Source organism: Pseudonaja textilis, chromosome 1 (genome assembly GCF_049901715.1).
Source record: "Pseudonaja textilis isolate UNSWEBS1 chromosome 1, rPseTex1.2, whole genome shotgun sequence".
Classification (NCBI taxonomy): Eukaryota; Metazoa; Chordata; class Lepidosauria; order Squamata; family Elapidae; genus Pseudonaja; species Pseudonaja textilis.
The window spans coordinates 23461873-23478634 of record NC_141990.1 but is presented as its reverse complement, the minus strand read 5'-3'; the positions used below and the strand labels follow the sequence as shown (position 1 = coordinate 23478634).

At 42.0% G+C, this 16762-nt stretch overlaps 1 protein-coding gene and 1 long non-coding RNA gene across 3 annotated transcripts in view; one reads left to right on the top strand and one right to left on the bottom strand.

The window, feature by feature from the left end:
• Window positions 1-12263, top strand: part of CAD (carbamoyl-phosphate synthetase 2, aspartate transcarbamylase, and dihydroorotase) — a 34511-nt gene extending 22248 nt beyond the window's left edge. The window contains exons 23-44 of one of the 2 annotated variants that reach the window (XM_026708676.2): window positions 47-214; window positions 351-533; window positions 952-1056; window positions 2073-2324; window positions 2507-2588; window positions 3913-4079; window positions 4709-4873; window positions 5126-5257; window positions 5489-5690; window positions 5903-6093; window positions 6318-6458; window positions 6608-6694; window positions 6849-6990; window positions 7114-7158; window positions 8309-8463; window positions 8579-8653; window positions 8745-8957; window positions 9915-10040; window positions 10134-10289; window positions 10388-10489; window positions 11106-11200; window positions 11613-12263. In XM_026708676.2, the coding sequence (XP_026564461.1) occupies window positions 47-214; window positions 351-533; window positions 952-1056; window positions 2073-2324; window positions 2507-2588; window positions 3913-4079; window positions 4709-4873; window positions 5126-5257; window positions 5489-5690; window positions 5903-6093; window positions 6318-6458; window positions 6608-6694; window positions 6849-6990; window positions 7114-7158; window positions 8309-8463; window positions 8579-8653; window positions 8745-8957; window positions 9915-10040; window positions 10134-10289; window positions 10388-10489; window positions 11106-11200; window positions 11613-11715 (3087 nt within the window). In that variant the 3' untranslated portion in view covers window positions 11716-12263. Of the gene's footprint in view, window positions 1-46; window positions 215-350; window positions 534-951; window positions 1057-2072; window positions 2325-2506; window positions 2589-3912; window positions 4080-4708; window positions 4874-5125; window positions 5258-5488; window positions 5691-5902; window positions 6094-6317; window positions 6459-6607; window positions 6695-6848; window positions 6991-7113; window positions 7159-8308; window positions 8464-8578; window positions 8654-8744; window positions 8958-9914; window positions 10041-10133; window positions 10290-10387; window positions 10490-11105; window positions 11505-11612 lie in introns of those variants that run through there. The other variant, XM_087928949.1, reaches the window with a different exon arrangement.
• Window positions 9977-12472, bottom strand: LOC148127527 (uncharacterized). Its single transcript, XR_015742680.1, has 2 exons — window positions 11595-12472; window positions 9977-11370 (listed from the first exon to the last, which is right to left on the bottom strand). It is a non-coding gene; the product is annotated as an uncharacterized LOC148127527 (long non-coding RNA).
• Window positions 12473-16762: the final 4290 nt, after the last annotated feature.

Below are 16762 nucleotides of genomic sequence, written 5' to 3'. Positions count from 1 at the left end.
TGGTGCTCCATGAGCCGTCCTGCCAATCTGCTTCTCTTTTCTGCAGCATGACCAGCTGAAAGTGATTGAATGCAACGTGCGAGTATCTCGATCCTTTCCATTTGTCTCCAAGGCGCTGGGTGTTGACCTGGTAGCTTTGGCCACGCAAGTGATCATGGGAGAAGAGGTGGAGTCTGTTGGACTCATGACAGGCACGGGCATTGTTGGTGTCAAGGTAAGCAGCTTAATAGAGGGAATTACATTTGATAGTGAAGATTTGAACTCTGATATACCTTTTCCCTGCTTCTTAGAACCGTCACAACTTAGGATGACTTGAACATCTAATTTTGTTCTCCTGTTTTCTTACTCAGGTACCCCAGTTTTCATTCTCACGACTGGCAGGTGCCGATGTGGTGCTGGGGGTAGAGATGACCAGCACAGGTGAGGTGGCCTGCTTTGGGGAGAATCGTTGTGAGGCCTACCTGAAAGCCATGCTGAGCACTGGCTTCAAGATCCCCAAGAAGAACATCCTGCTGACTATTGGGAGTTACAAGGTCAGTTGGGTGGAAAGGCTGATGACTTTGCCAGGAGGAAAAGCAGAGTAGTCCTGTGGGTGTCACCATCTCAAAGCCTTTCTTCAGATTAAATATTCCTAATTTTAAATGTCCCAATAGCTATGCTTTTGTTGTAGCAGAACAACCGGTAATGTTTCTTACAAAGTTTTCGTTGTTCAAGCCTTCTATATTATTTTGAGGTTTGCTTTAAGGGTTCATATATGGAATGAAAAATAACCCAAATATTCTTGTAATAAACGATGGTAATTTCAGGAACAGGATTAAGAGAGCGGAGATTGCAGAAATGCAAGAAAGCCAATAGGAAGGATTGGGGAAGATGGGCTTATAGTAAGAGGGGTTATACTTACGATGTTTCTGAACAGGTGTGCCTAGCCTCTTTACTTCCCATCTCTTTTAGAACAAGAGTGAGTTGCTGTCCACAGTGCGTACCCTGGAAGGCTTGGGTTATAATCTCTATGCCAGTCTGGGCACTGCTGATTTTTATACAGAGCATGGCATTAAGGTAGGTACACGGATGGTCATGAGATAACATGGTATCTTTTCCACAAAGGCAGGTTAATTAGGTTAATAATTAGGTTAAAATTATTAATTAATCTTTGAAATCAGGCTTGGTCTGAAATTGTGTGACCTAGAAATGTGATTGATAAATACATTCCCAGAATGTTGGTTGGGAATTCTAGAAATATGTTTATTTCTTTACAATATTTGTAGACTGCCCCAGTTGTAAGACTCCGGGCAGTCTACAATAAGGCAAACAGATAAAACAAACAAGCAAACAGGAATACCAAAATGGAACAAAACGTGCATATAAGGTGGAATGCCTACATCAAGCAGTTCGTTTGAGACCAAACACATAGTGGAAGGGAAAGCAAGGAGAGGGGTTGTTACATGTACCTCACAAGGAAGCATATCCCATCCCATGGTATATAGGCTGCTTCAGAGAAGGCCTGATGCCTCATGTAGGTTCCATGTATTTCCCAAGGAGAAATTTTCAGTAGACCTTTTGTGATGTTCAGACCGGATGGGCAGAATTGACTTTGACACGGTGATACTGATGTAACCCAGCGCTACCTACTGTCAGCCCCACTAGATAGACCAGACCAGGAAATCAACTCCACAAAAAGGCTAAAACTACTTTTATTCAGATCGGCTAAAATAAAATAACAGAATCTTACAAGTCTATGCTGAATCTCCTCCTCTTTATAGTTTAATGAATTGGGGAATGGTTGAGTTGCTGCCAAATGTTATGTGAACATTCTGGCCTTAAAAAATGCTTTAGTCCCCTTTGCCTGGGCAACAGTTTTTGCACGTTCTTCAAAAGCCTAATTCCCTTTTGTACTTCAGAGCCATCGTTATATAACTTAGGGAATGTGTGTGACTCACAAAAGGTTCTGATGACTCCATCTCTATTTTGCAATTGTTTGGGCTAATCTACCAAGACCATGACTGGCATTTGTGCATTATCTTGAGTGTTTTGTATCCTGGTGGCTAAAGGACTTGCTGCTTCTTTTGTGGCAGGTGAGGGCTGTGGATTGGCATTTTGAAGAAGCAGATGGCAATGAAATGTCATGCAAGGAGAACCACCAGCGCAGCATTTTGGATTATCTGGCTGAAAATCACTTTGATTTAGTGATCAATCTGTCGATGCGCAACTCTGGCGGGAGGAGGCTCTCTTCGTTTGTCACTAAGGGCTACCGAACACGACGGCTGGCAGTTGACTACTCAGTGCCCCTCATTATAGACATCAAGTGCACCAAGCTTTTTGTTGAGGTTTGTGAAGGGTGACAATAACCAAATGAATTGGACAGGGATTGGGCAGTGATGAAGAGAAACATGGGATCAGCTTCAGAAGAATGCTCAGATCTCCAATGTACATTGTGTGTATGTTAGATGAGGGATGTCCTTTGCTGTTCTGAGAGATTGAGTCCTTCTCTGTTTCTGTTCTCCTTTAGGCTCTTGGGCAAATTGGAGGACCCCCTCCGCTGAAGATGCATGTGGACTGTATGACCTCACAGAAACTCATCCGCTTGCCAGGTAGATCAAAGTTGCAGCACTTGCATAGGGGGAAGATTTATCCAGAGAAAAGAATGCACTTAGCTGGTCCAAATTGACCTTTGCCTTTATAGAAAGGCTCACTTATTGAATTTGGAGCCCTGCAAGGTAGGATTTGTTCCTTTGCCAGCCCCTGAGAACATGGAGTGGAGAGCAAGGCTATTATGAAAAAGGTTCCTGAGCCCAAGGAGAGGGGATATATATGATAAAATAGCTATGAACTATTTAATAGGGTTTCAGACTAATTGCAATAAATATTATTGTGCTGATATGAGAGCCTAAGAGATTCTATCAACTTAGGTTAACAACCTAGTTAAACCATGTAAAGTTGGGGATCTGTGATTTATAGCTATAGTCCAGAGCTTGATAGACAGGAAAGCTAAACTTGGTACAATCTATTTAAGATCACAATTGAATCTGGAATTTTGATGATAAGTCATAAATGAAATCACCATGTGACTAGACTCATTTTTACAGCAGTTTTTACCATGGTTGTAAAGTAAGTCACTACAGGCACCAATAAAGGAGAATATTTGTAGCCCAGGGTTGATATGAGGGATCCTTGGTGCTCTCTGAGCTTGCTTGTTTATCCCGGCACCTTAACCACTAGACCAAACTGGCTCTCTCAATCCTTGAGAGCTGCAGAGTATTCCTTGTTTGGTTCTTAGGGCACCATAATCGATTTTCGCTTCAGACTGGATACGCCTACACTGTGGACATGAAATACACTGTGGACATGAGATCCAGAAGCTTCACACTTCACATGAACTTCAGCATTCACGCTATGTGTGTAGAGATATACAAGCAGCAGCCCTATACATGTATTTTCAGAGTGAGCCTTAATGAAAGTGACACTTCTGGATCACATTTACAGTGCTCTGCAGTAAATACCTGGGTTTGTACAATAGACCAGATTTGGCTAAAATAAGATTGACTAATGGAACCCAGCGTATTGCATGTCCAGCTGTAACATCGTTTATTATTATTTACCTATTGTGCTCTAAATCACACTCAAGTTATGTAAAGGACTTTATCCTCAGGCTTGCCATCTTCTGTTAAAAGGGGTCTGAAATAGGCCTGCTTTTCATCCGCAAGGTTTCCTATGAGCATAACATCACTCCATTTTATGACCCTGTAATCCCCTTAATTCAGAGTCAGGGCGACTGGATGGAGCTGAGAATTTACTGGCCAGATGCCCTTCCTGATGCCACATGGAGTTTGCAGCTATGAGCAAAATATCACTGTGTGATCAAAAACAAGGATAGTCCTTTTCCCCCACTGATTTCCCCTCTTTCTCTTCCTTCAGGTCTAATAGATATCCATGTGCACTTGAGAGAACCAGGAGCCACCCATAAAGAAGACTTCAAATCTGGTACAGCTGCTGCTCTAGCTGGTGGCATCACCATGGTTTGTGCCATGCCAAACACCTCCCCGGCTATCACTGATGCTAATTCTTTTGCCCTAATGCAGAAGGTAAGGACTGCCCAAATTATGAGTAATGGGGGCAAGGGAAGGTTCAGATTTTTTGATAGTGGTGTCCAGACTAGCAAAAGATTTCTTATGAAAGATGTCTGGCCCTCTATTACTTGTCTTTTGTATTAGGAAAGATTGTTCGGTGTGCACATCGCTGCTACTTCTGATATTCTTTTTGTTAAATTAGTGGAATATTACAAATTCAGTTCGTAATCAAATGTAAAGACAATACCAGTCAAGAAAATAATTTCATTGCTACATGTGGAATTAATTATTAAAATCATGTTGCCTACAACATCGAGAAGGCAATTGTCTTTAACATGATATAGGAGACTCAACCTGTAATCATATTAAAACTAGCAAAACTTCAGCATGGAAATGTTTAATGCATTTCTCAGCAAGCATTTCAAATTATAGTCTGATCGTTGCTTGTTGTTGCTTTGTTGTTGTTATGCATTTTGTTATGTATGTGTTTATTGAATGCTGTTCTGGTCAAGATGAAACTACTTTGCGCCTTTGGCAATTCTCAGTTTGGCATATGATAAGAGCCGCTAATCCAAATATTAAAAAGAAGAGTAAACTTGTCACACCTTTTGAGGCTGACTTTTTCTTTTTCCATCCTTGCCTAGCTGGCTGAGGCTGGAGCCCGCTGTGATTTTGCACTGTATGTTGGAGCTTCAACTGACAATGCTGGCTCTCTGGGGCCAGTGGCTGGAGCTGCTGCTGGTCTAAAGATGTACCTGAATGACACTTTCTCTGACCTCAAGATGGACAATGTTTCTCTCTGGATGGAGGTGGGTTTTATTTTGTTCAGTCTCTGGTGCTTTGTTTCTTTAGCAAGAAAGGGAAAATTGTGTTGATATGGAAAAATTTATTCTCTTCCCTTACTGGAGCCCTGAAATAGAATTTCTACTATCCTACCTGCCAATATTTCAATAATTTTAACGGGTAGGCTATCAGAAGGCATTCAAACAATCTCTAGCCTATGTTAGTGCATATTTATCCACTGTATTTAATCTTTCTTTGATCTTTCCAAACCACTCCAGCACTTTGAAAAGTGGCCCAAGCACCTTCCAATTGTAGCACACGCTGAGAAACAGACAGTGGCAGCCATTTTGATGGTGGCACAGCTATACCAGCGTCCTGTCCACATCTGCCATGTGGCCCGCAAGGAAGAGGCAAGTAATTTGTGCAAAAAAGCTTAAAGGATAAGGATGTATGTTCAGGGAAGATCCATGAACATAAAACCAGGAAGTCCCTTTAAGAATTTTCTTCTTCCTATCAAATAAAGCATAATCTCTGATGTGACTTAGAGAGCAAATGACTTGCAAGACTTCCTTTATCTTTATTAAAATCCTTAATATGAATCTGGATGAAAATTCTGTGGGTAACATTTCATCTCTTCACAGATCCTGATCATCAAAGCAGCAAAGCAGAAGGGCATTGAGGTGACCTGTGAGGTGGCTCCCCACCACCTCTTTCTCTGCCAGGAAGATCTGAGGCGTATTGGGGAAGGTCGGGGTCAGGTGCGCCCCATGTTGGGCACTCGTGAAGACATGGAGGCCCTTTGGGACAACCTCGACACCATTGACTGCTTTGCTACAGACCATGGTAAATGTGGCTTTAGTTTAGATTTCTGGGAAGCTTCAGCATCAGGACATGTCTAAAAATGGTTTCAACAATTGATAGATTTCTGAGAGTTGAGAAGAATGTGTGGGAGTAGAAGCAGGGAAAAAGGGTTTGCCTGTTATACTCAATACCAGTTGGCACAGCTGCAGTATGAAAGCTTTTCCTTTGCCATATCTTTCCTTTTCTCCTTCCAGCTCCACACACACTGGAGGAGAAGCTTGGAAAGGAACCTCCCCCGGGCTTCCCAGGTCTGGAGACTATGCTGCCCCTGTTGCTTACAGCAGTTTCCGAAGGGCGCCTCACTGTGGAAGACATTGTCAAGCGCCTGTATGAGAATCCTCGGCGCATATTTGGATTGCCCGTGCAGGAAGACACATACATTGAGGTGGGGCTGTTGTTGCAAGAGAAGGGCTTGAGGGGAGAATCTAAGAGCCCTGTCAAAACTGGCATCCTTACCTTAACTCTGTTTAACCAAAAAAACCCCAACACCCCACTATTGCTAGAAAGCTTTCCTTGGCCACAAAGCCAATGACTGCCTACTCAGTGGCATGGACGTCTCATCATCAACAAAAGCAGCTGTTCTTTCTAAGTTGTTGTATCTTCTGGCAGGTGGATCTGGAGCAGGAGTGGCTGGTCCCAACCCATACAGCTTTCAGCAAATCCCAGTGGACTCCTTTTGAAGGGATGCGAGTGAAGGGGACTGTACGTCGTGTTATTCTCCGTGGAGAAGTGGCTTATATTGACGGACAGGTAAATACAAAGCAGTTGAGGAAGGGGTGTAGAAAAAAAATATTTCCTTTATCTGATTAAAGGAATCCTCTGTGGCCCTTTTGGCTACCTCCTCTTTATGAAGTTTTGATGCCAGAGGGGTTAGGACTGATGTGTTTTGTGTTGCATAGGTTCTCGTATCCCCAGGTTATGGGCAGGATGTGCGAAAGTGGCCATGCTCAGTACCTCTCCCAGCACCGGCCAAAGAAACCCTGAAGGTAGGCGCTGAAAATCAACTAAGAAGGGACAAAAGAGGAGGAGGATTGGGAATAGATGGATAAATGGATAAAGGTGGGAAATTTGGGAGATGCTGTTAGTAAAAAGGGAAACTGTTCCCTGGATTTCTGTTGCTCAGTTCCTCTCACCTTGCAGACACCTGAGCGTCCTCATACCACTGTGCAAACAGAGATCTTCCGTGGCCGTGCATCGAGTCCTCGGAGAGCTGCTCCAGTGGGAGATGCACGATTCTACTTGGCCCCCCGCATCCATCGTGCTTCAGATCCTGGGCTGCCAGGTGATGGATGAAAGGGTACCTGGAATGGATTCCTTTCTGGGGCAGGTGTTGAGGGAAGGAGGGCTGTAGCCATAGCAAGGTGTCTCTATTAGTCCGTAATTCTTTTCCTCTTCCTTTCACTAGCTGATGATCTCAGAGAAAGAGCTATCAAAAAAGCACCTGAGCCAGGTGAGTCCGAGTCCTTCTTTCCCCCAAACTCAGACTGCTGCTATACCCTCTCTGTGTGGGTTTTTTTAATCAGTTTTTTTTTAATTCTAAGTAGCCTTGTGTGGAAAGAGCTTCTTGTTTAAATTCAGATGTGGCCATGTAGATTTCAGTCTCTTACAGCATTTCTCCATGGGCAAGTTTGTTGAAGGAAAAATGAGGAGGTGGGAAATTGGTTGCTGTAGACAACACGACCAGAAAGGGATTCCGCTTTGGATTTTATATCAGACGGGGCTCTGTGAGGCAGGGAGACCAAGATATTAAGGGCCAAAGACATTAATATTTTTTTAATGTGATTATAACATAGTAAGGTATGTTTTATCCCTGCAACATTGTATATCAACTAATGAGAGACAAACTAGTTCAAAACTTAGTTCATATCTTCTATAGACTTAGAATAATATTTTTAATCCTGGCCTGGTTAAAACAGCCTTATTCTTCTACTTATAAAGGCACTCCATTAAATGTATACCATTGTCTACTATCTCATTTGACAAGGATAGTTTAGCCACCATGATCAAATCTCAAAATTGACATTTTAATTTTTAAATAATATTTCAGGCTTGACTATTCCTTATACTTCGCTTGTTGCATCAGTTAATTGAACCTAATGTGAATATAGGCGAAACACCATTTGGTTCTGCTTTTTTAAAAGTTCGGGTTCTAAAGAGTTATTCTGCTGGTGTTTGTTCTATTGCCAAAAAATTTCCTCCAAACTTTTCCTCTCCTTTTTTTGGCTGGAGACCTGTACCCCATGTAGAGTTTGGGCAAACAGTCGCTTCTACCCTGGTTACTCTAATAAATGATAATAGCTTAGCATGAAGGCTTTCAAGATTACAGAAGGAAAGAATTAGAGCAGGGGTGTCAAACTTGCAGCATCATGTGATGTATTGGGATTTTTCCCCCACTTCGCTAAACCAGGTGTGGGCGTGGCCAGTGTGTGACACATCCGGCCAGGCTTGCAGGCCAAGAGTTTGACAGCCCTGAATTAGAGGTACAACCCCAAAAGTAGAACAGGATAAGAAAGAGGCAAGAGACAGAGACAGATCCCTCATAACTTCTCTTGCATATTCAGTTTGAAGTGATGATCTTCTTTTTTTTTTAATCCCTTCAGACTTGTCCATCGTCCAGGATGGTCCATTATACCTAGCTGGCCCAATACCCAGACAGGCATCTCTTCAGAGTTTGCCACATCCTCAAACCTCACCATTACTCCATCCTCTTGTGGGGCAACATATACTGTCAGTCAAACAATTCACAAAGGGCCAGGTATTTGCATATTTGGTTTTTTTTCCCTCCTACATTTTGCTGTCTGGGCTCATGGAATTCCTGTACTTAAATTCCTAAGCTGCTTCTCCACAACGTGCTCCTGTTTTTTGTACAGATGTCTCACTTGTTTAACGTCGCACACAATCTGCGCATGTTGGTGCAAAAAGAGCGCAGTCTTGACATTCTCAAGGTGAGGAAAAAAGTTGAATTGGGACAATGGGAATGAGATTTGGGAAGGGCTGGAAAAACAGCAATACTAAACCAGAGCAACTTTTGCACAGGGGAAGGTGATGGCCTCCATGTTTTACGAGGCAAGCACACGTACCAGCAGTTCCTTTTCTGCAGCCATGTACCGTCTGGGTGGCTCTGTGCTCCCCTTTTCTGAGGCCACCTCATCCTGCCAGAAAGGAGAATCTCTGGCAGACTCAGTCCAGACCATGACCTGCTATGCTGACGTTGTTGTTCTGAGGCACCCCCAGCCAGGTGCAGTGGAGGTAAAAATGGGCAAGGGATTAAGGAAGGGGTTGCATGATGGAATGAATTAGAATAACAGAGTTGGAAGGGACCTTGGAGGTCTTCTAGTCCAATCCCTACACCTCTTCAGACAAATGGTTATCCAATTTCTTCTTAAAAACTTCCATTAGTGATGGTGGGTTATCTTCATGGTATGGTACAAGTTCAAAGAAACCAACAATCCTGTCTCCCCTTCCCTTTCTCACCTGGGGTTTGTTTGTTTTTTGTCTTTATGATAGAAGCCATTCATTTTCTTAGCTTTTAAATGTATGCCTCAGAAATCCTTGACCAATTGTATTGATTGTAAATTCAAGCATCTGGTTCTCAAGATGCCTGCAAAAAACACCTTCTGTAGAAGCAATTTGTTTGTTTTTTACTTCTCTGGACTGCTTGATCTCACCTTCTGGCTTCATCTGATCTGTGAGCACAATGCAGAGAAATAGATCCCTATCTATTTCTGTTTCTCTGCATTGTGCTAAATATAAATATAGTTTTTCCTCTGATACAATTCATATAGTCATAAGGAAAACATGGTTCTGCCAACTGCATCAATTATTTGGTCTCAGTAGACTATGGTCTCACCCCAATCATTCAAATTATGATATTGGCAAAGGAAGGAGAAGCTTGACTTGCTGAATGAAGCTGGGTGTGGGTAGGAATTTAGATAGCATGACCAAAATATGGAGACCTGAGGTTAGGTCTAAAAGTACTAGTATTTAGTACGCAACAAACACCACCTGTGACTTTAGGGAGATGATTCCAGGCAGTTTGAGTTTAGTTTCCCAGAAGAAAATATTTGGGAATCATTGCAGCAGTTTTGCTGGTTTCTGATTAAGAATAATTCACATGGAAGCCACAAAGGGTTTATGAAATGACTGAATAAAGAAATGAGACAGATACTCACTTTAATGGCTTCTTCCCCTCCCATTTTATACCAGCTGGCTGCCAAACATTGCCGCAAACCTGTGATCAATGCAGGTGATGGAGTTGGAGAACACCCCACTCAAGGTCTGCTGGACATCTTCACCATCCGTGAAGAGTTGGGTACTGTCAATGGCATGACGGTAAGGAAAGTTGTGGGCTTATTTCCAATACTTTTGTCTGCATGCTTACTTTCCATGGATCAGGAAACTTCGTGACCTTCTTCCCTCTTCCAGATCACCATGGTGGGAGACCTGAAGCATGGGCGCACAGTCCACTCCCTGGCCCGCCTTCTGACCTTGTACCGTGTCAGCTTGCGTTATGTCACTCCACCCAACCTGCGCATGCCCTCTGATATCTTCGACTTCGTAGCCTCCAAGGGAATCAAGCAGGTGAAGATGGGGGGAGGGGGGAGTTTACATTCATGGGTTTTGGGTTCCATTGCTTGCATCTTGATGTTGACTGCTTCCTTCTTATGCTTCTTTCCCAGGAGGAGTTTGAGAACATTGAAGAGGCTCTACCAGACACGGATGTTCTTTACATGACTCGCATCCAGAAGGAGCGCTTTGCTTCAGTCCAGGAATATGAGATGGTAGGTGAAAGCACCCAAATGAACTGTCCTCCAAATCATTACACCAAATGGCTAGATTCACACATTGCCCTACGTCCTGGTTTATTTCAATATTCATTTCTTGAACAAGCTATAATTAAATGGCTCCCGGAATTGTATCTTGTCCCAACTAACAGTGCAAGATGCTGTGTTTCCCCTCATTATCAGAATGTATTCTAGTAGAAGAGAAAGAAAGAAAGAGGATTCTTTGAGAAAGATACCCTGCTTTCTAGCTAAGGACACACATGTTGGATTCACATAACATACTGGGCTAATTTGGTTCAGATCACTGTGTTGTTTCAGACATTATTTTTTTAATTTATTTGAGAAACATACAAAATCGCCTAGTTTGTGTATCAGTTTGGCAAATCCTCAGCTTGGTCTCTTCACTTTAGTGGGTTGAATCCATGTTTTCCGAGGGCTCAAAATGTGGAGTCTCTAGCTAAACTCGTTTTCTGGATCCTGACTACTTGGAACACACAAGGGCTGAGTATTTTGAAACCACCTAAAAATTGGCATTGAAGAAATGGCCAGTTTCCCTCAGCATGGGATAGAGCTGCTAACAACCAAGAACCTCATTCAAGTCTTTTCTCTCTAGTGTTTTGGGCAGTTTATCTTGACACCGCATATCATGACCCGGGCCAAGAAGAAGATGGTGGTGATGCATCCAATGCCCCGTGTCAATGAAATCAGGTGCGAAAGAGCTAATCCTACCTCAGTTCATTTATGTTCTCCTGGAATAAAAAATATGCTACACTTGGGTAAGACTTTCTTCCAGGGGTTTTCCACCCAGCCTGCATACACAAAAGGTTCAATCCTTGATGCTAGAGGATTGGTAAGCAGCAGCTCATATTTATCTCCATCTGAAAAGTAGAACAAAATGTTACTTCTGGTCAAGTTAAAACACCTGGGTTGTTAAGATTGTTATGGACATCGAAACTTTTAGTTCAGAAAGTCCTATCAGAAACAAGCAATTCTGTCTGATCAAACTGCTATTCTTATTGAATAAAGCAGCAGTCTCTTTTATGAGACTATGCATGGGAGGAGAGGGAAAGCTTCTTTAAATGTGGTGAGTGATAATCCTTACCTTGGCATCTCTTTCCAGTGTGGAGGTGGACTCGGATCCCCGTGCAGCCTACTTCCGGCAGGCAGAGAATGGCATGTATATCCGCATGGCACTCTTGGCCACCGTGCTTGGTCGGTACTGATCCTTGTCCGTTGCAGCCCAGACTGGACATGAAGAGGGATTACATTTTGGTCCCTATCTCATCTCTTATGCAAGTTGATACTATTTGACTGGGTTTATGCTCACTTTGTGCTACCAAAGACCAAATAATACTCTTGGTGGGGCAGGCTTTCTGCCAAGGACATCAGGAGTCCCAGAGCAAAAATCAGGAGCTCAGGAAAGGTAGCTTACTTCTTTCTTTCTCTTCAGTTCTTGTCTTCCACAGTCCTGTTTCTGGAATTTGTGCTAGGGAGATGCTTTATCTGATACAATTCCTCATTCTCTAAGTCTACTTTTGTTCGGTCCGAGTTCTCTCAAATTGCAGCTCCTCTCATTTGGATCCTATCCATTAGGCGAAAGGAGGGGGTGGCGGGGCTATTTGTCAGTGGCTATGCAGAATACCACTCCAATATTTTTCCCCCCAAGGCTGAGAAGCAGTCTTGGCTATCATGTGAGCATTCTTCTCATCTGTGAACCAAACTGATGCCTTTGGGATTTTTTTTAAAGAAAAAATAAAAGTATTGAATACAACCTGTGCTGATTGCTTGTATTTTGGGGAGTTAATTAAAAAGAAATCGAATACATGTCCTGCTTCAAATCAATGAAAGGGGAAGGGTAACTCTTTCATACTGGAGAGATTCTTGCAAAGAAAGGCAGGCAGGTAGGTAAGCAGGTAAGCATCGCTGGATGGACAGCAGCACATTGGATCCCTGAAGGGCAAACAGGATATAGCCTTACCTTAAGTAGAAAAAGGGAAGAATCATAATTGATGAGTCACTGATGCAAGAAACAGAAAAAAATGTTTCACTAATTGATTCATTAGATACAGCCATTTGCTCTTTTCCAAATAGTAACTCAAGGTAGCATACAAGCACTCACTCCTCTCTCTTCTCCCCACAATAACTACTGTACCATAGGAGGTGGATAGGCTGGTTTAAGAAACAATAATTGGCCGACAGTTACCCATTGAGTTCCTGTGCTAAGGAAACACGGCATGCTGAAAAAACTGACTGGCTCATAAGGTGTGCTATTTTAACCAAAAACAGGTATCAAGGGTGTGAAAGTTTTCAAGATTTATCCATCCTCCTAACACATGTGAATACATGATACTGCATGAAAACAGCTAAAACTATAGCAGCATAGATTTAACCATCTCGGAAGGAAGTTCAAAGCTTTGGGAACTCGGTTGGTATCCACCCTTCATAGGAAAAGGAAAAAAGAATACTGCAAGTCAATGACTCATGATGTTAATGGAGAGATTTAATTTTGGGGTCCCTGGTCTGAGTTAATTAGATGAAAGACTGCTGGGAATGAGAACCATACAGCTAATTTGGCTAGGAGAGATATTTCCAAGAATGTACTTAACCAATTTACTTAACCAATTACTTAGCCAATTTAAATCACAACAAATAAATCTGAATACTTCTATAAGATTATGATATTCTTTTGAAAAATTAAAAAGGTGCATCAAAATTAATTTTTTTCAATTAAACTGAATTGTAGCTATATTCTCCACGTATTCCACTGTTCTTCTGTGTGGAATATGGAATATTTTCCACGTATTCAATTTTCTTCTGAAACGCCTGATTCGTTTTATGAACATGACTTATCTAAGTCATGTTCATAAACAAATCAGGCGTTTCAGAAGACTTAGTGATGGCAACAGTGCAGTAGTAATTATGTAATTCTTCTACAAGCAACCTTTAAGGAAGTGGACTTCAACTCCCAGAATTCCCCAGCCATCTTATAGTTACCAAGATTGAGAAAGACTGCTTTAAATTTCCCATTATTTATCAAGGATTTTATTTGTTTTTATTTATTTGGGTAATTCTACCCAGGTTTTACACTAGAAATGCAGCAGTTGACTTTAATTGTTATGCAGACATAATGGTGGACTTACAAGAATTCATTTAGTGACCATTCAAAGCAGTGGTGGGATTCAAAAAATGTTACTATCGGTTCTGTGGGCATAGCTTGGTGGGAGTGGCTTAGTGGCCATGGCAAGGGAAAAATACTGCAAAATCTCCATTCCCACCCCACTCCAGGGGAAGAATACTCAAAATCCCATTCCCTCCCCACCCCATTAACTTACTTTCCAGCTCCGTTCTCTTGTGCAGGGCAACAAAAGAAGACCCAGCCGATCAGCTGGGACTCGGGAGGCAGAGAATAGATGGGGTGGGGCCAGTCAGAGGTGGGATTTGCTAGTTCTCCAAACTACTCAAAATTTCCGGTACCGATTCTCCAGAACTGGTCAGAACCTGCTGAGTATCACCTCTGGTTCAAAGTTACTATGGCACTGAAAAAAATGACCTAGGGCCGTTTTTCACACTTACAATCTTTCTAGCATCCCCATGATCATGTGATTAAACTTCAAATGCTTGACAACTGACTAATACTTATGTCCATTGCTGTGTCCCAAGGTCATATGATCCCCTTTTGCAATGTTTTGACGTTTTGACAATGGAGATGCCGGATTCATTTAACAACCATGTAACTAACTTATCAACTGTGTGTCAGCGTTCCAGCAAACCTCCATTCCAACCAACAATTCCGAGACAGACATCTCTCAAAGGTTCCTTTTATTTGGATAGTAACTGGTACATCTGTAGAATCCTGAATCTGAAAGTTCTGGGCTTCCGTGCAAAAGTAAAAACTACAAATCTATCCTCCATATCCATCACCACAGCACATGGCCCAATCACCATCCATCCCAAAGTAAGATTTCCATTTCACTATGCACAATACTACGTGAACTTGAAACAGCAAAATAATTTTATTTTTTCTAACAAGATTTACTCAAATGAATTCCTCCCTCCCACTTTCCCAGGCTCAACTGTGGCAGCGTGGGAGCACCAAATCTAATATGGCTTCCAAAGCTGACATTGTGGTAATTAGTTTAACAACTGTGGCAAGAAAGGTTGTAAAATGGGGCAAAACTCACTTAACAAATGTCTTACTTAACAACAAAAACGTTGGGCTCAATTGTGGTCATAAATCGAGGACTGCCTGTATTGGACTGAGCATCCTGGAGTCTTGCTGAGAAGAAGTGAGGTGCGAAGTGGTCATTTCAAAGAACTAGCAAGAGGTATACTGGAACCACAAATCACAGTTTTTAAAAAATGTTTCAATAGCCCTAATTTCTGACTAGAGAATGTTTAACTCCTTAGAAAAAGATGCATTCAGGGCAAAAATGCAAACTGTCTATAAATGGGAAATGGAGAAAACTTAATGAGCGGAGGTACATTTGGGAAGCAGAGACAACTGATTATGTCATTGTATTCAGTTTACTCTTCCGGTCATAAATTCTAAGCCTTTTCTGTCTTTATCGAAGGCCAGTCTATTTGAATGATCTCTTCCAGCTTAGAACGTTCTTACATTGAGCTCGCCATTAAAACAAAACAAGGAGATTGCCTGCACTACCAGACCATGCAATCACAAACAATGTATTTTTGGAGAGGGAGATACAAAAATATCTGATGTTTACTGCCTGGGGCATTTAAAGCATCTTTTGTATTTTTTCTAACTTCGTGACAGATTGTCTTGAAACAGCTGCGGTAAAGTCCCAAAGGTAATTTCTTTTTAGGAGGCAACTGTACTTGTTTTTTGTTTTAAAGACTTTTCGCTTCTCATCCAGGATGCCAGCTGTCTTCAAGGAATATTAAATCCTTCCAACTCCCTCTGACTTCTTCAGTCAGAGCTGAAGGAGCTTCTTGGATGAGAAGCGAAACAACTTCAAAACAAAAAACCAGAAAGTCCAGTTGCCTCCTGAAAAAAAAAGAACCTTTGGGACAACCAATGAACAACCAATGAACCACAAGACTCCTGCACATGCCTTAAATGCTACAAAACTCTAAAGGATAATGAAAACTCCATCAAATGTTCTCTATGTAACAAATACGCTCATCATGACTGCTTGGGATTACCCGAGCAAATGATTCAATACCTAGAATCATCCAATGAGTTTCCATATCTCTGCAAATCATGCAGACCTAAACTGGATCTGTTTGAAAGAGTTGATACCATAGAAACACGAATAACATCCCTTGACATCATAGTAGCATCTCTGGATGCCTTAAAAGAAAGATTATCCAACCTTGAAAAAAAAGACACAACACAAAAACCTGAACATCCAATAGCTACAAACCACACCTCTACCCAACAACCACAACCCAATCCACAACCCAATCCACAACAAAACATAAGCCAGACAAATAATGATATCCCAATCCTCATCAGAGAAGCTGTTGAGCGTGAACGGAAATGTCCAAACGCCATCTTATTTGGTCTAGAGGACATCAATGATAAGGATGACATCACAACTGCCTGAAACATCAGTGATTATCAAGCATCAACCATCTCACCTGATGAAATACTTGACATTTCCCGCATTGGCCAAGAGCTCAAAAACAGATGGCTCTGTGGCCCCACGCTTCTGCAGGGTCATTTGCAAAAATGAATCAAGGAAACGTAGATTCATTTACACTATAAATTCACTTGCCAAAACCAACACCAACCATAAGAACCTCTGTTGTCGCCCTGACCTAACCATACAGCAACGTGGCCGCTCCCGTGTACTCCGCACTGAACTCAAAAAACGTCTAGACAATGGAGAGAAGGACCTGTACATTGACTACCATGCTGACTATCAAAAGTAAGTCACACAACCCGCAACTCAGCTTTAACCTTCAACCACAACCCTACCTCAACCAATCCACCATCACCCAAGACTAGGCACACACGCCCCTAACTACCTCAATTCCAACTACTGCTGGCCTTAAATGCAAGCTACTCAATGCGAATAAAATACCTAAATTTCTCCTCTTACTAAATATGGCTAAATTCAACATCATATTTGTCTGTGAAACATGGCTCAACGCATCTCTCCCTGACTCCATTACCACAGTAAGAGACTATCATGTTTACCGATCAGATCGTGAAATTTGTAGAGGAGGTGGTGTTGCTATCTTCTATAAAAAGTCCTTACATCTAATAAACATCCAAGTTACCCAGGAGCTAAATGAATGTACAAC